General features: G+C 40.9%; 2 protein-coding genes across 3 annotated transcripts; one reads left to right on the top strand and one right to left on the bottom strand.

The window, feature by feature from the left end:
- Window positions 1–652: 652 nt before the first annotated feature.
- tmem101 (transmembrane protein 101) lies at window positions 653–5,411 on the bottom strand. Its single transcript, XM_029685196.2, has 4 exons — window positions 5,221–5,411; window positions 3,129–3,309; window positions 2,631–2,777; window positions 653–2,316 (listed from the first exon to the last, which is right to left on the bottom strand). The coding sequence occupies exons 1-4, from the start codon at window positions 5,349–5,351 to the stop codon at window positions 2,008–2,010; spliced, it is 768 nt and encodes a 255-aa protein (XP_029541056.1). The 5' UTR covers window positions 5,352–5,411; the 3' UTR covers window positions 653–2,007.
- Window positions 5,412–5,477: 66 nt separating this feature from the next.
- On the top strand, window positions 5,478–14,746 carry gngt2b (guanine nucleotide binding protein (G protein), gamma transducing activity polypeptide 2b). Of its 2 annotated transcripts, XM_029685197.2 has the most exons (4): window positions 5,478–5,709; window positions 13,229–13,430; window positions 13,919–14,007; window positions 14,358–14,746. In XM_029685197.2, exons 3-4 carry the CDS (start codon window positions 13,924–13,926, stop codon window positions 14,484–14,486), a joined length of 213 nt encoding a protein of 70 aa, XP_029541057.1. In that variant the 5' UTR covers window positions 5,478–5,709; window positions 13,229–13,430; window positions 13,919–13,923; the 3' UTR covers window positions 14,487–14,746. The 2 variants fall into 2 exon arrangements, with proteins under 2 accessions (XP_029541057.1, XP_029541058.1); XM_029685198.2 differs by lacking the exon at window positions 13,229–13,430.
- Window positions 14,747–16,521: the final 1,775 nt, after the last annotated feature.

Raw genomic sequence — 16,521 nt, 5'->3', positions numbered from 1 at the left:
CAGAGCACAAAGCACCAACCCACCCGAGTTGTAGTCTTTCAGAGATTGGAAATAATGTCAGCTTGTATATTTAGCAATTCATCCTCTGATAGGAACCTCGCTGAAAGACATCCAATGGCTCTATCGAACAAGGACAACCATATCTACACGCACAAAAACACATAGTGCAATCAGTATAACAGTCTTCACGAAATGCCACAAAGCAGGATTACATTTATTTTATCCAACTTCCCAACAGGGTGGGGGGGCCCAGCCCCCCTCTGGACCATCCCCAGCCATCCTCACATACTTTCTGCCCCCTCAGATTTTTGAGGTACATGACACCCCTGGATATTTCTACCATTTGTCCATTAGTTCAGGTAATCACTAGTTACCACTGACACAAAGTTAAAATTGGCTTTAGTAAAAATGCATGCAATCTAAAATGAGCCTTTTGGTCTTAATTTAAGGTTAGTCATAAGTTTAGCAGTGTGGTTAGGTTTAAAATCCGATTTTAAGAGACATTGTAGTAATAGGCCGGGTTTATGACTTTGTTACTGTGGTAACTAATGACAACCGTCAGGTCTTTTCTGATTTCGTTGTGCATAAAAATACAGATTGATAAATAATTAATTACTATTGTGAAAAGTGAATATACACAGAATACACAATATACAAAACCAAACCAGTAGTTGTTTATTTAGTTGTATGACAACCTACACTCAGGAATGTCGTCAGGAATGGAAACAAATGATATTCAAAAATAAATATGATCCTATATTCATATTGCATTAGGTACAAAAGGAGTACACTGTAGTTCTATTATTTGATAGAAAATATGCAAAATGTCAAGTTGCAGTAAAACATTTGACAACTAAACCACGATATAACCCCCCAAATACTCAAACTGAAATCTGCTATAGCCATATGTAAATACCAGGTTTCCAAACATAATTTATTTTTTACAGAATTCTAGCTAAGTTAAATACTGAACAAAAATATAAATGCAACATGTAAAACTGAAATAAAAGATCCCAGAAATGTTCCATACTCACAAATCTAATTTATCTCAAAACTTGTGCACAAATTTGTTTACATCCCTCTTAGTGAGCATTTCTCCTTTGCCGAGATGATCCAGCCACATAACAGGTGTGGCATATCAAGAAGCTGATTAAACAGCATTATCATTATACAGGTGCACCTTGTGCTGGGGACAATAAAAGACCACTTTAAAATGTGCAGTTTTGTCACGCAACAATGCCACAAATGTCTCAAGTTTTGAGGGAGCGGGCAATTGGCATGCTGACTACAGGAATGTCCACTAGAGCGCTTTCCAGATAATTTAATGTTCATTTCCCTTCCATAAGCCACCTCCAACATCGTTTGAGAATTTGGCTGTACGTCCAACCCACGTGTAACCATGCCAGCCCAGGACCTCCACATCCGGCTTCTTCACCTGCAGGATCGTCTGAGACCAGCCACCCAGACAGCTGATGAAACTGAGTATTTGTCTGTAATAAAGCCCTTTTGTGAAATCCATAGGTTAGGGCTTAATTTATTTATTTGAATTGGCTAATTTCCTTATATGAACTGTAAAATAGTTATTTGTTGCGTTATGTATTTTTGTTCAGTATAAAAAATGTAAAAACTCAACAGGGCTCATATCTATTTTCTGCAGAAGCAAAGTTGGACAGGTAGTTAACGATAAGGTCTACCCACATGGCTGTCTGTCAGGCAGGGATTAGCGTCCAATCACCATGCATCTTCTGCTGTAAGTGAGGATCAGTTCATCTGAGGATCCAGAAAGACTGTATAAGTCTCACATGGCACCTTATTCCCAATATAGTGCACTACTTTTGACCAGGTGGCACCGCATTCCCAATATAATGCATTATTTTGGCCAAAGCTTTGGTCAAAAGTAGTGCAATATATAGGGAATAGGGTGCCATTTGAAACACTAAATGTAGCTTCAGTCACATGTTAAGTATTGGCCTCTCTTCTGATAGTCTGCCAAGGTGTCCATTCCATTCAACCGTCTGTAGCCAGAATCAGCACAGCCCCGAAAATACCCACGTTATGCCCCATCAGCTTCAACTGGTTCCAGAACTCTACATGGCGCGTGTTGTGCCAGTAGCCCAGGTTACCGTCGATGAAGAGCAGGATGAGGGGCAGGACCACTGCCAGGATCTGTGAAGCTAGACGGATATAACAGCCAGAGAGGAAGGCCAGGGCCAGCACTCCAAACAGCACCACCAGTAGCATTAGGGTGATCTCCCCACCAGGGATGTGGTTCAGGTAGGCCATCCTGTCCTCTTTACTGTGCTGGAGGGAGTACACCTGGTGGAGGGAACACAGCGCTGCATTAAGTTGTTATTTAGGCTACTACTGTATATTTGTTGGACTCACCATTCAGTTTATTGCACCTAGTTGTATAATGATTTGATCTCTATCTCTCTCATATCTGATTAGGACACAAATGTCAAACTTGACACTGGGCTATTTAAATCAGGGAAAATCTAGGCCTTTTGCTATCCAGGTTTCTAGGTCTGCAGTAATTGATTTTAAGGATGGAGGAAGGGGATTCCCATCACAGTGCTTCTTTCTAGGTCAAACACTGTAGCTAATTCACTGAAGTAGGTTGTTTGTCTTACCATACAGATGAGGTAGACCCCTATGAAGACCTGTCCGGTGGACTGCAGCGATCTGGTGCGATGTTTCTGTCTGTATACCTCCCCCGCACCACTGGCTAGGACCAGGAAACCCCCGATGATAGCCAGGGTTCTGGAGTACATCCTTACCTACAGGATCACATAAGACACAGAAGGTCAGTTGAGCATTCCTAGAGATGTAGTGAAGGGGGATTCAAACACTTACTACATTTCTTCAACACAATGTTTTAATTCATCCTAAAATAGGATCATCTTAGTCATGTCCGTTTTTTTGGGCCCAGCACCCAGTATTAACCCACAATAAATTATGACGAAATAGAGCCCACTATTTATTGTCTTTCGACAGGTGGTGTCATTCCTACACAATGCACAGCTCTCAATGTAGACAGAGTTGTCACTCTCCACAAAACATTTCTTACCCTCAGGATACTTCAGCTGGAGTTGTCACACTATATACTCCTCCTCACAGGCAGTACTCACCTTCAGCCAGTCACTATAGTGCACTTGTTCACCAATATAAGAAGCGTAGGTGCTGATAGCTAACTGTATGGCGGCCCCCAGTGCAAACCACCTCCTCTTCACCCCAAAGGACATGAAGCTGGCACAAAGAACTGATACCCCCATGTCAAAGTACAAGTAGGGAACCTGGATGTCAGGTTTCCTGGAGATTAAGAAAAAAGTCACATATATTACAACACTGAAATGGTTAAATATTCAAAAATCATTGTTCAAATCAACTAATTGATTACACTCATGGTTAACAATAGCTATGATTTCATACCTCCAAAGACAATGATTTGTCTCACTTAGCTACCTTGAAGTGGAACTGACAGCGTTTTAACTACTTTGCAGATATGAAACAAACATACAATCATAATCAGTCAAAAATATCAAATTTCCAGTTTATGCTACAAAACCAACTTTATAAGAGGAGGCTATAAAATAGTTTATATTTGACTCAATTCCATGACGTTCAGTAAGGCATTGTTGGCAGTAGTCTCGGGTGGTTTACTGTGTATACACACACCGGGGTATTTGGAAAAAGCCATGGGATGGTTTTCAATACCGTTGAATCTATTTATTTGAAGTTTAATACATTTTGAATAATTGTAGCTACTTTAAGTAAACACCTGCAGTCAACTTGTGCAATATGTTAGGAGATAAAGAACATTGCGTTCTTCATTTCAGCTGTCACACTGAGACACAACTGTTTGCCAGCTAGATATCAGTAACAGTAATCATGAGTAGAGGTCGACCGATTCATCGGAATGGCCGATTGATTAGGGCCAATTTCAAGTTTCACCCAACTTATTGTGGGAAGCTTGTTGAAGGCTACCTGAAACGTTTGACCCAAGTTAAACAATTTAAAGGCAATGCTACTAATTGAGTGTATGTAAACTTCTGACCCACTGGGAATGTGATGAAGGAAATAAAAGCGGGAATAAATCTCTACTATTATTCTGACATTTCACATTCTTAAAATAAAAGTGGTGATCCTAACTGACCGAAGACAAGGAATTTTTACTATGTCAGGAGTTCCCAAATATAAGAGGACTCCTGTGTTATTTATACATTTGAAGAAATCTATTCAGGTGTATTTTGTGAATGCATTCTAATGATCTAAAGTTGCTCTGTTGCTACTTCATGTAAACACACAATCCAGTTCAAAGTTAATGATGGCAGGCCCATGTGGCAAATGGTTTATTTGCATATAGGCCTACTGTAGCTCTGATTGGATATGGCACACTGGTCTGTGTAGACTCCAGTCCTGGACAAAACAGGTGTTTTTAATTAGGTTTTATCGTCTGCAGTGTCTGTTAAATTGTCCAAACAAAACAGACACTTCCAACTCTATATTGATATAGAATTTTCAGAAAGGCTGTACTATACGTAATTCCCAACCATTCTATGAATTTATGAAAATGACCATATAGTGCTGGCTTGTCAGAAAATGTTTAAAAAACAACATGTAATATTATTCCTGAGGGTGTATATGAACAGATTTGAATACGATTTCATGTTAAAATGCTGTCAGTTCCACTTCAAACTTAATACACTAACTGTAAATCGCTCTGGATAAAGCATCTCCTTAATGACTAAAATATTAAGGACTTGGCATTCTTCGAAAAAATAAAAATAATACATGAATGAATGGTTTATATGCCACGTGAGAAGATATGCCACACAGTCACTGTTACTATATATTTACAGTTGTAGACCATATCAAAGTAAGGTAACTGGAGACTCCACCAGCTAGATTACAGGGTGGTGCACTCCTATTTAAAGATTACAGAAATATCACCCTGCCATAACTAGAGCCAGATGGCCCACAATCCCGGAAGTTGTAGCTTCTGTAGTTCTATGTTCTTTTACACAACCAAATGACCACGTTCATAACCCAGAAAACAGTACCTGGCATAGAAAAGCCACACTAGTGTAGTAAATATATCTGTCAATAATGTAGCTCAACTAACAAGCAAAGTGACGCTGTAAAGCCAACCCTCTGTTTAGCCGATTAGCGGCTAGCCGACGTCTGCAGAAACGTACTCACATACATATCCACCGCGCTTACCTTTTTACATCCGCGCGCTCGGCAAAGAGCATCAGCATTGTAAAGCAGTTCCAGAAACCAAATCGGGTCAAAATAAAGGCGCCAAATTGACAGAGGCGCCGGAGAACTTGCCTACTGCTAGGGGCAGCCATTATTGTTACTACAGTGTTACGTCGGCAGTGGGCAAAAACTTTACAACTTCCTGTCTAGAATTTAAGATAATTTTCAAAATAAAAGTTTACCATTTTACATTAAAGGTAGACTCCGCGTAACGACATTTCCACGAGCAGCACCGCATGCGCACGTCCAAGCGGATCACGTAAATTGTCTGGCTTGTCGACTGCATGAACTTTACAAAAACCATGTCAAAGGTCATGAAATTGACTGCAGTCGACTGCAAGTTTCTGCAGTTGCTCTTCACCAAATTCATCCTGCAGCCATTTCCTGCATTGTAGGTGGCTCTATAAAAACGGCACAGTGGACACATCATAATACCCACAAAACTTAGCGGTAGGTAATGTTCCAATAATGTTTTCCCAATTCATTTGTGCTTCTGGAATTTTAGAACTACTTCATATACAGTGCATTCGGAAGGTATGCCAACCCCTTCCCCTTTTAGACATTTTATTACATTAGCCTTATTCTAAAATTGATCAAATCCATGTTTTTAATCTACCCACAATACCCCATAATGACAAGTTAAAAAGGTTGAGACATTTTTGCAAATTTAAAAAATGTAACTATTCAGACCCTTTGCTAGGAGACTCGAAATTGAGCTCAGGTGCATCCTGGTTCCATTGATCATCCTTGAGATGTTTCTACATCTTTTGATTGGAGTACCCTGTGATAAATTCAATTGATTGGACATGATTTGGAAAAGCACACACTTGTCTATATAAAAGGTCCCACAGTTGACAGTGCAAACCAAGCCATGAGGTCGAAGGAATTGTCCGTAAAGCTCTGAGACTGGATTGTGTCGAGGCACAGATCAGGGGAAGGGTACCAAAACATTTCTGCAGCATTGTAGGTCCCCAAGAACAGAGTGGCCTCCATTATTCTTAAATGGAAGAAGTTTGGAACCACCAAGACTCCTCCTAGAGCTGGCCACCTGGCCAAACTGAGCAAATGGGGGAGAAGGGCCTTGGTCAGGGAGGTGACCAAAACCCAATGGTCACTGACAGAGCTCCAGAGTTCCTCTTTGGAGATGGAAGAACCTTCCAGAAGGGCAACCATCTCTGCAGCACTACACCAATCAGGCCTTTATGGTAGAGTGGCCAGATGGAAGCCACTCCTCAGGAAAAGGCACATGACAGCCCGCTTGGAGTTTAACAAAAGGCACCTAAAGGACTTTGACCATAAGAAACAAGATTCTCTGGTCGGATGAAACCAAGATTGAACTCTTTGGTCTGAATGCTAATCGTCACGTCTGGAGGAAACCTGGCACCATCCCTACGGTGAAGCATGGTGGTGGCAGCATCATGCTGTGGGGATGTTTTTCAGTGGCAAGGACAGGGAGACTAGTCAGGATCGATGGAAAGATGAATGGAACAAAGTACAGAGAGATCCTTGATGAAGTCCTGAGTGCTCTGGAGCAGGTTCTCAGACTGGGGCTAAGGTTCACCTTCCAACAGGACAACCCTAAGCACACAGCCAAGACAACACAGGAGTGGCTTCGGGACAAGTCTCTGAATGTCCTTGAGTGGCCCAGCCAGAGCCCGGACTTGAACCCGTTCAAACATCCTTGGAGACCTGAAAATAGCTGTGCAGCGATGCTCCCCATCCAACCTGACAGAGTTTAAGAGGATCTGCAGAGAAGAATGGAAGAAACTCCCCAAATACAGGTGTGCCAAGCTTGTAGCATCATACCCAAGAATACTCAAGGCTGTAAATTGCTCCCAAAGGTGCTTCAAGAAAGTACTAAGTAAACAGTCTGAATACTAATGTAAATGTGAAATGTTTTTAAAAATTTGTAATACATTTGCAAACATTTCTTAAATCCTGTTTTTGCTTTGTCATTATGGGGTATTGTGTGTAGATCAATGTGGGGGAAAAAACTTTGTAATCAATTTTAGAATAAGGCTGTAACGTAACTAAATGTGGAAAAAGTCATGGGGTCTGAATACTTTCTGAATGCACTGTAAATTCTGTGTTTCGTGTAGGATTACCCTGGCGTGACATTTTGCTAGCAATGGACAAAGTAAATTCTTCATATACTCAAAAATTCAATGCTAATTAGCAACAGGGAATCTGGGTTTGGCAGATGCCATGTGAATGCTACATGCCCCAATGCAGTGCCAACTAATGGTTTTTGGAGGAGGAATAATGGTCTGGGGCTGTTTTTCATTGTACGGGCTAGGCCCCTTAGTTCCAGTGAAGGGAAATCTTAAATGTTACAGCGTAAAATGACATTCTAGACAAGGAGGAGTTGGCTTTGGGGATGACCAGTGAAATAAACCTGCTGGAGCGTGTGCCTGGGTGGGTGTTGCTATAGTGACCAGTGAGCTGAGATAAGGTGGGGCTTTACCTAGCAAAGACTTATATAGATGACCTGGAACCAGTGGGTTTGGCAACGAATATGGGCCAGCCAACGAGAGCATACAGGTCGCAGTGGTGGGTAGTAAATGGGGCTTTGGTGACAAAACGGATGGCACTGTGATAGACTACATCCAACTTTCTGAGTAGAGAGTTGGACGCTATTTTGTAAATGACATCGCAGAAGTCAAGGATCGGTAGAATAGTCAGTTTTGTGTTTAGCAGCATGAGTGAAAGAGGCTTTGTTGCGAAATAGGAAGCCGATTCTAGATTTAATTTGGAATTGGAGCTACTTAATGTACACTTTCATAGTATTACCACGACAACCGGCAAAACATTTAGTCTTTCAATCACCCACGTGGGTATAACCAATGAGGAGATGGCACGTGGGTACCTGCTTCAATAAACCAATGAGGAGATGGGAGAGGCAGGACTTGCAGAGCGATCTGCGTCAGAAATAGGAATGACTTCTCTTTTAGCCCATGGCAACGCAGACGCTCGTTGTCGCCCGCGAGCAGTGTGGGTGCAATAATTGAAAAACAGATTTCTAAATTTACTTTGCAACGCTCGCACACGTGACGTGTCTGGTCAGCATGTTAGAATGTAGTGATTGACAGAATCGAAAGCCTTGGTCAGGTCGATGAAGACGGCTGCACAGGGTTTATATACATCACTGTTCAATGCTCTTAGTTGTTGCGGAAATTGGAGCGGCAGTTAACATGCAACCAATATCATGGTTCTATTCAAAGTTCTAGAAGGATCTACTTGAAGAAAAACAGAGCGCCCCTGGAGGCCAGGGTCATATTCAGTAGTGCACACTAAAGCAAACTGTAGCAAAGCGGTTTGCAACGGAAACCGTTTGTCACGTTAAAACATTTTGCGACATGAACCGCTTGCTACGCTGTGCACTAATAACTACGACCCATGGGTCAGCCTGGGCATAGTTACCCTGGAACAGATTATGGGTTAAGTTCCCTGCTAAAGGACATAACAGCAGGAGAGGGTATCCAGAATACACTTCTTACCAAATATTCCCAATCAACCTGATTTCACTACCACCGGCGAAACGATAGGGATTAAGCTCTAACTTTATTAACCAATCAACCTGAGAAGTGACTAAATTACAGCCAACGTAGATAGTTTTAATTGCCTTATGGCAGTAATAAACTTGAGGGGAAGCGTTACAATGCACTGTAGCTCTGCTGCATTTGAAGCAACAGAATACTTTATTGTATTTCACACACTGTGTGGAAGAGCAATTCAGAGGTATCCATATGAATAGAATATATCATACTTAAATTGTTCAGCTGTTCAGTTAAGACAGAAATTCTTCCTCTGGAATGCACAATGGAATACAAAGTCAAATTCAGAACTGGCTCTGCAGCACAGTCTTAGTTTACAGTAAAGGTGGTCAGTTAAGTGGTAGGCCTATCTTTTGCCTCACAGGTTTTGTCCATTGTTCAACTCTTACCATGTGGCTTATCAGGTGAATGTCTGCGAAAGACAGACCCACCTGTGGTACATTAAGTCCAGAGTGACGTTGGTTTCACTGCCTAATCTATTTGGGGGGGGATGAGACTAACCCAGATCCTGAAATGTCATAGGGGCGAAACGAGTGCCAGTGAAGGCTTTTCCAGGGATCAATGGCCGAGAAAGAGAGACAAGACACACAGAGTGAGAGAGTGTGAGAGAGAGAGCTAGCGAGCAAAACCAGGCTACACCGGACTAGTGTAATATGTTGACTGTCAACATTAGAATGTATAACATGCCTGATTGGATATTGGCTATTGAATCTGTGTTACATTTGTTCTTGAAAGGCAATGTAGCTTAATTATGTATTGCATTTTACAGTTAGTTGTTCTTCACTATTTATCCTATACAGTCAGGTTGGAAGTAGATTTAATTTATTCCTGTTACAGGACCTCTCAGGGGCGTCATGCACCCCAAAAATCTGAGGGGGCACAAAGTACATAAGAATAGCTGGAGGGGTGGTCCAGAGGGGAGCTATGGCCATAAGTTAGAGAATTTTGCATTTTTCTAACACCTGAAACAGCTTTTTCCTGCAGTCTGGAGCCATAATCATTATGGTTAATTCTGTCCAAAATATGTTTATCATCTTAGCATACCTCTTGAGCGGTCTGTGGTTCTTTAAAAAAAAGCTTAATATGCTTCTCTGCTACAATATGGGTGAAAGATATATTCCTTTGAGTCTTATTTAGTAATTGCTTGCTTTTCTAGTCTAGTCTACCAACCTTGCCAGCGGGCATGCCAGCTAAGATAGTTAGACAAGCTAGCTACTCAAATCAAATCAAATTTATTTATATAGCCCTTCGTACATCAGCTGATATCTCAAAGTGCTGTACAGAAACCCAGCCTAAAACCCCAAACAGCAAGCAATGCAGGTGTAGAAGCACGGTGGCTAGGAAAAACTCCCTAGAAAGGCCAAAACCTATGAAGAAACCTAGAGAGGAACCAGGCTATGTGGGGTGGCCAGTCCTCTTCTGGCTGTGCCGGGTGGAGATTATAACAGAACATGGCCAAGATGTTCAAATGTTCATCAATGACCAGCATGGTCAAATAATAATAATCACAGGCAGAACAGTTGAAACTGGAGCAGCAGCACGGCCAGGTGTGGACTCTAACTTGATTGATAGCCTGAAATGGCTTCCTGGTAGCTAGTTATGAGTTTGTGAATCTATCTGGGCTAGCTAAAGCCAACTTCATGAAAATGCTAGGTGGCTAGTAGTATTAGAGAAACAACAAAAAACATTTTTTTACAGGACAAATCTGAGGGGACATGTGCCCCAAAGATTTGGATGGGCCAAATCATAGAATCCCTATGAATTCAATAGGATCTCTGTGGGCCTTGTCGAAAGATTTGTCATTTACCTTTAAAAATGTGCCCCTTTTATTACCTGTTATTGTGGCATAAACACAACCATTCATGATTTCATCTGATTGTCTGACAATCACTTCAAAAAGGGCTCCACTCGCTACATGTTTCCAGCCTCCAAACACTGGTGAATGGAGAGAGACATCTGTTACACAAAACATCAAAAAGTGTAATGACATTTGGCCACAATTTATGCGTCAGTGTGCTTATCGAACCACATCATATTTTGGAGCATATACCACCTGTTTACTATTCCTCTGACATGCGGTAATGATAAATAATGGTGTAGTTCTTTTGATATTTTGTTGGAATTATTGCGATAGTAGCGTACCGCCACTATTTGTTTTGCCGGAATGCCGTACCGAACTGGCTTACTTTCACCCCTAGATACAGTAGGATCAATACTTGTTGTATAACAGTATTACATTTGATTGGAATATGACTTAATGGAGGTGGTCCCATGATTACACTAATTATATCAGACTATAGGCTACATCAGGGGATCTGACATCATTTGGTTGGAATGACAGAGAGATGCGGGGAAAGGATTGGATTGTGTATGAGATCAGATCCTCCTCATGTAGACTGTAGTGTTCTCTAATTGGTGTAATCATGGGCTCACCTCCATGTGTGGCATGCCAAGGGCCTTTGGCATTAAGTGAGGCTAATGACGCAGGGACTGCCAGGGATTGTAATTGTTGACCTGCTCTATGGTACTTCTTTTTCATTTCCCTCTGAAAACTGACAAAACAAGTATTATTCTTTATGCTATAGACTATGTGATTGTAGGACCATATTTGAAATGTTGGTTTGCTGAATTAGAATTAAATCTGATAACATGAAATTGTATACAGTACCAGTCAAAAATTGACACCTACTCATTCCAGGATTTCTTTATTTTTACTATTTCCTACATTGTAGAATAATAGTGAAGACATCAACACTATGAAATAACATGGAATCATGAAGTAACCATAAGTGTTAAAAATCTAAATATATTTTATATTTGACATTCTTCAAAAGTAGCCACCCTTTGCCTTGATGGCAGCTTTGCACACTTTTGGCCTTCTCTCACCCAGCTTCATCACCTGGAAGGCATTTCAACTAACAGGTGTGTGTTGTTTAATGTGGAATTTCTTTCCTTCCTAATGCATTTGAGCCAATCAGTTGTGTTGTAGTGGTGGTATACAGAAGATAGCCCTATTTGGTAAAAGTCCATATTATGGCAAGAACAGCTCAAATAAGCAAAGAGAAATGACAGTCCATCATTACTTTAAGACATGAAGGTCAGTCAATACGAAACATTAAGAACTTTGAAAGTTTCTTTAAGTGCAGTCACAAAAACCATCAAGTGCTATGATGAAACTGGCTCTCACGAGGACCGCCACAGGAAAGGAAGACCCTGAGTTAGCTCTGCTGCAGAGGATAAGTTCATTCGAGTTACCAGCCTCAGAAATTGCAGCCCATATAAATGCTTCACAGAGTTCAAGTAACAGACATCAACATCAGCTGTTAGGAGGAGACTGTGTGAATCAGGCCTTCATGGTCAAATTGCTGCAAAGAAAACATTACTAAAGGACACCAATAAGAAGAAGAAACTTGTGGGCCAAGAAACACAAGCAATGAACATTAGACCGGTGGAAATCTGTCCTTTGGTCTGTTGAGTCCAAATTTGAACGTTTTGGTTCCAACCGCCATGTCTTTGTGTGATGCAGAGTAGGTGAATAGATGATCTCTGCATTTGTAGTTCCCACCATGAAGCATGGAAGAGGAGGTGTGATTGTGTGGGGTGCTTTGCTGGTGACACTGTCTAAATTTAGAATTCAAGGCACACTTAACCAGCATGACTACCACAGCATTCTGCAGCAAAACGCCATCCCACCTGGTTTGCGCTTAGTGGGACTATCATTTGACCCAACACACCTCCAGGCTGTGTAAGGGTATTTGACCAAGAAGGAGAGTGATGGAGCGCTGCATCAGATGACCTGGCCTCCACAATCACCCGACCTCAACCCAATTGAGATGGTATAGGATGAGTTGGACTGCAGAGTGAAGGAAAAGCAGCTAATAAGTGCTCAATATATGTGAACTCCTTCAAGACTGTTGGAAAAGCATTCCAGGTGAAGCTGGTTGAGAGAATGCCAAGAGTGTGCAAAGCTGTCAAGACAAAGGGTGGCTACTTTGAAGATTCTCAAATATATTTTGATTTGTTTAACACTTTTTTGGTTACTACATAATTCCATACGTGTTATTTCATAGTGTTGATGTATTCATTATTATTCTACAATGTAGAACATAGTAAAAAAAGAAAAACCCTGGATTGAGTCGGTGTCCAAACTTTTGACTGGTACTGTATGTACAGCATGTACAGTTGCATACATGTTATGTACAGTTTATGTACATGCAGACATTCTACGTGATAGCCTATGACGCCCCCCTGAACTGCACAGGGCCCAATTGTTTGTTATGACAATACCACCCACTCAGTGTCCGAATCCTCTAAGATGGTACATACACATTGATGTTATGTGTGTTCGTCTCATCCCGCTCATGGTGCTTGAGTTGAGGATTCGGAGGTTTACAGCCCCTTGATTGTTTAATTAGATCATAGAGGATTGGTGAAAATCCTGTACCGACCTCTCCCCAAAGCAAAGCCTACCTGGATCAGCTTTGCAGATGAAGAGGGGTGAGGCGGAGACCCATCAGCAAGTCAGTCAATGCAGTTACTGTCTATCAGAAAGCAGCTTACAATAGCCAAGCCCCTAGGAGCTAAGACTCTCTCTGTTGGATACCCACCATTCAACAGGTAAGAGCTGGGTTACTTTAATTCTTGTGTATTCCTTTTATTTCTGATTAACATGGTCTGTTTAGAGTAGTCCGTTTTGGTTAGATAAATATTTTTATCAGATGAATGTGCAATAATTAGAGCAACAATAGAATATGGATTTTTTTTTTACCTTTATTTAAACAGGCAAGTCAGTTAAGAACAAATTCTTACTTTCAATGATGGCCTAGGTGGGTTAACTGCCTGTTCAGGGGCAGATTTGTACCTTGTCAGCTCAGGGGTTTGAACTTGCAACCTTCCGGTTACAAGTCCAACGCTCTAACCACTAGGCTACCCTGCCGCCCCATTGAAAATGTTGAGGATGTATGTGAAAGAGAAACTTGAATTGATGAGCCTACATTAATGGATTAGTCTACATTACTCATCTGCCAGTGATGCTCTAGCTGTCTAAATACCACATCTATTCCTGTTTTCCTACTAACCTTTTTCTGCATACATTTTCCTTAAAGGCAAGATGGCTCGGGATATGTCTGATAAGGAAATCCTGCAAATGGAGCTGGCTCAGCTAAAGATTGAAGTTAGCACAACACGCACAGCTGTGAGTATCTCTTTACAATATTACATCATATCTGAAGTGAAATGTTGCCAAATCATAGAACATTTATCATGAAAGATGGCAGTATAACAGTGTTCTATTTGATTTAGATCGAGATAAATCAATATACGTTTCATAGAAAGATGATTACAAGGAGTGAAATAAACATTTGTAAGAATGTACAGTTAAATAATATTTCACTGCACACAATCTGCATTTGTATTTCCTGTTGTACTGCAGATGTGAATGTGAACATTTCATTTTTTATGTAACCACAAAACAAGCAAAGAAATCGTGGTGCATTCTCTTGCATGAGAAAAGTATGCTCATTCTTTCGCTCTTCACATCACCAGGTGTCAGTAAATTGCAAGGAGACAATGGAATGGGTGGAGGCCCAAACAGAGGGCGACCCACTCATAAAGGGCGTGTCAGATGACAAGAACCCCTACAAGGGAGACAAGGGAGGCTGCATTATAACCTAGAATACACAAACCCAGGGAAAAGAAGCCACACATTTTGATTGAATGAGAAACAGTGGAGGGCATTCAAACACATATGTAATCTGATATTTGGACAGACAGATAGACAGCTCAGAGACGAGGACAACTACAACATTTGTGGTGATGTTGTATTGTTACAAGACGCCAGATTTCCCTTTTCCCCATCTCTGGATATTTTCTGTTGATATCATTGTGTCTCTGTCAAATTGTAAATAAACACATCTAGGTGTGTAAGGCTGTTACCTAGCTCATCTTGTGGTCTTATTCACTTTACTCTGCTAAATTAAAAGCACCTTCATTGTGATTAGTCTTCTTGCTGCTTGATGAAACTATAACAAATATTGGGGTATAGTAAGTATAATAATTGACATGTATACTATGTATGGAAAGTATAGTATCCACATTTAAACTTGAACAGTCTACGGGAGTCGGGACAGTATCACGATGAGACGATTGAATCTCACAGCAACAGTCACACCATGGAGAAACTGTTTTGTCTTACTTAAACAAGGGACTACACATGCCCTTCACCTTCTTCTGTGATAACTGACAGCTGTAAAAGTAATCTCAGTAGTTCTTAGTAAATGTACAATAGGATCTATGAGTCAGGACAAGGGGGGGCCTTATGGGCCTCTACTTTATAGCTGCCTCCTAACCTCCAAGTACTTATCTTATAACCAGTACTTCAGCCCTGGCTTCCATTTAGAGTTTTTCATCTACTCTTAGACCAAATTTCACCCTCTAGAAAACTGTACACACACACACACGTTCAAAAGTTTGGGGTCACTTAGAAACGTCCTTGTTTTTAAAGAAAAACACATTTTGTCCATTAAAATAACATCAAATTGATCAGAAATACAGTGTAGACTTTGTTAAATGTTGTAAATGACTATTGTAGCTGGAAACGGCTGATTTTTTCAAATGGGATATCTGCATAGGCGTACAGAGGCCCATTATCAGCAACCATCACCCCTGTGTTCCAATGGCACGTTGTGTTAGCTAATCCAAGTTTCATTTTAAAAGGCTAATTGATCACAAGAAAACCCTTTTGCAATTATGTTAGCACAGCTGAAAACTGTTCTGATTAAAAAAGCCATAAAACTTGCCTCCTTTAGACTAGTTGGGTGTCTGGAGCATCAGCATTTGTGGATTCGATTACAGGCTCAAAATGCAGAAATAAAGACATTGCTGATGGGTCAATTTGATGTTATTTTAAAGGGACAAAAAAAATGCTTTTTCAGAAACGAGGACATTTCTAATTGACCCCAAACTTTTGAACAGTAGTAATATATATATCTCATGTGTAAGCTGTGATACTTTACAATTCTGGCATAAAGAATATGGAAACTAGGTAACTGATGCAAAAGGTGTGCAAGTCCACCTTTTCACTCTTTAAATGATCATTTGTCTTAAACAATGACATGTGCAGCTCAACACATGAAGATCTTGAATGCACCAGTCAGAGTTTAGAGAACCTGTCTGGAAAATATAGGAAACCACAGTACAAACACATGGCAATATACTCCAAAACACAACCATTGAACCAATACTTCAACCTAATTGCAAAAGTGTTATAATATAAAAGGGTAAATGGTCAAGTGGTTCACTACTGAAGCTGAGAGCACCTTCAGCTCAACCAATTGACTAATTGCTTTAACAGCAACATTTACATTACATTTAAGTCATTTAGCAGACGCTCTTATCCAGAGCGACTTACAAATTGGTGCGTTCACCTTAAGACATCCAGTGGAACAGCCACTTTACAATAGTGCATCTAAATCTTTTAAGGGGGGTGAGAAGGATTACTTTATCCTATCCTAGGTATTCCTGAAAGAGGTGAGGTTTCAGGTGTCTCCGGAAGGTGGTGATTGACTCCGCTGTCCTGGCGTCGTGAGGGAGTTTGTTCCACCATTGGGGGGCCAGAGCAGCGAACAGTTTTGACTGGGCTGCGCGGGAACTGTACTTCCTCAGTGGTAGGGAGGCGAGCAGGCAACAAAACACACAGCTTACTGTAATC

The sequence above is a fragment of the Oncorhynchus nerka genome, linkage group LG16, assembly GCF_034236695.1.
Source record: "Oncorhynchus nerka isolate Pitt River linkage group LG16, Oner_Uvic_2.0, whole genome shotgun sequence".
NCBI classification, from domain to species: Eukaryota; Metazoa; Chordata; class Actinopteri; order Salmoniformes; family Salmonidae; genus Oncorhynchus; species Oncorhynchus nerka.
Note: the sequence above shows the minus strand (reverse complement) of the source record. Positions and strands in the feature narration are given on the sequence as shown.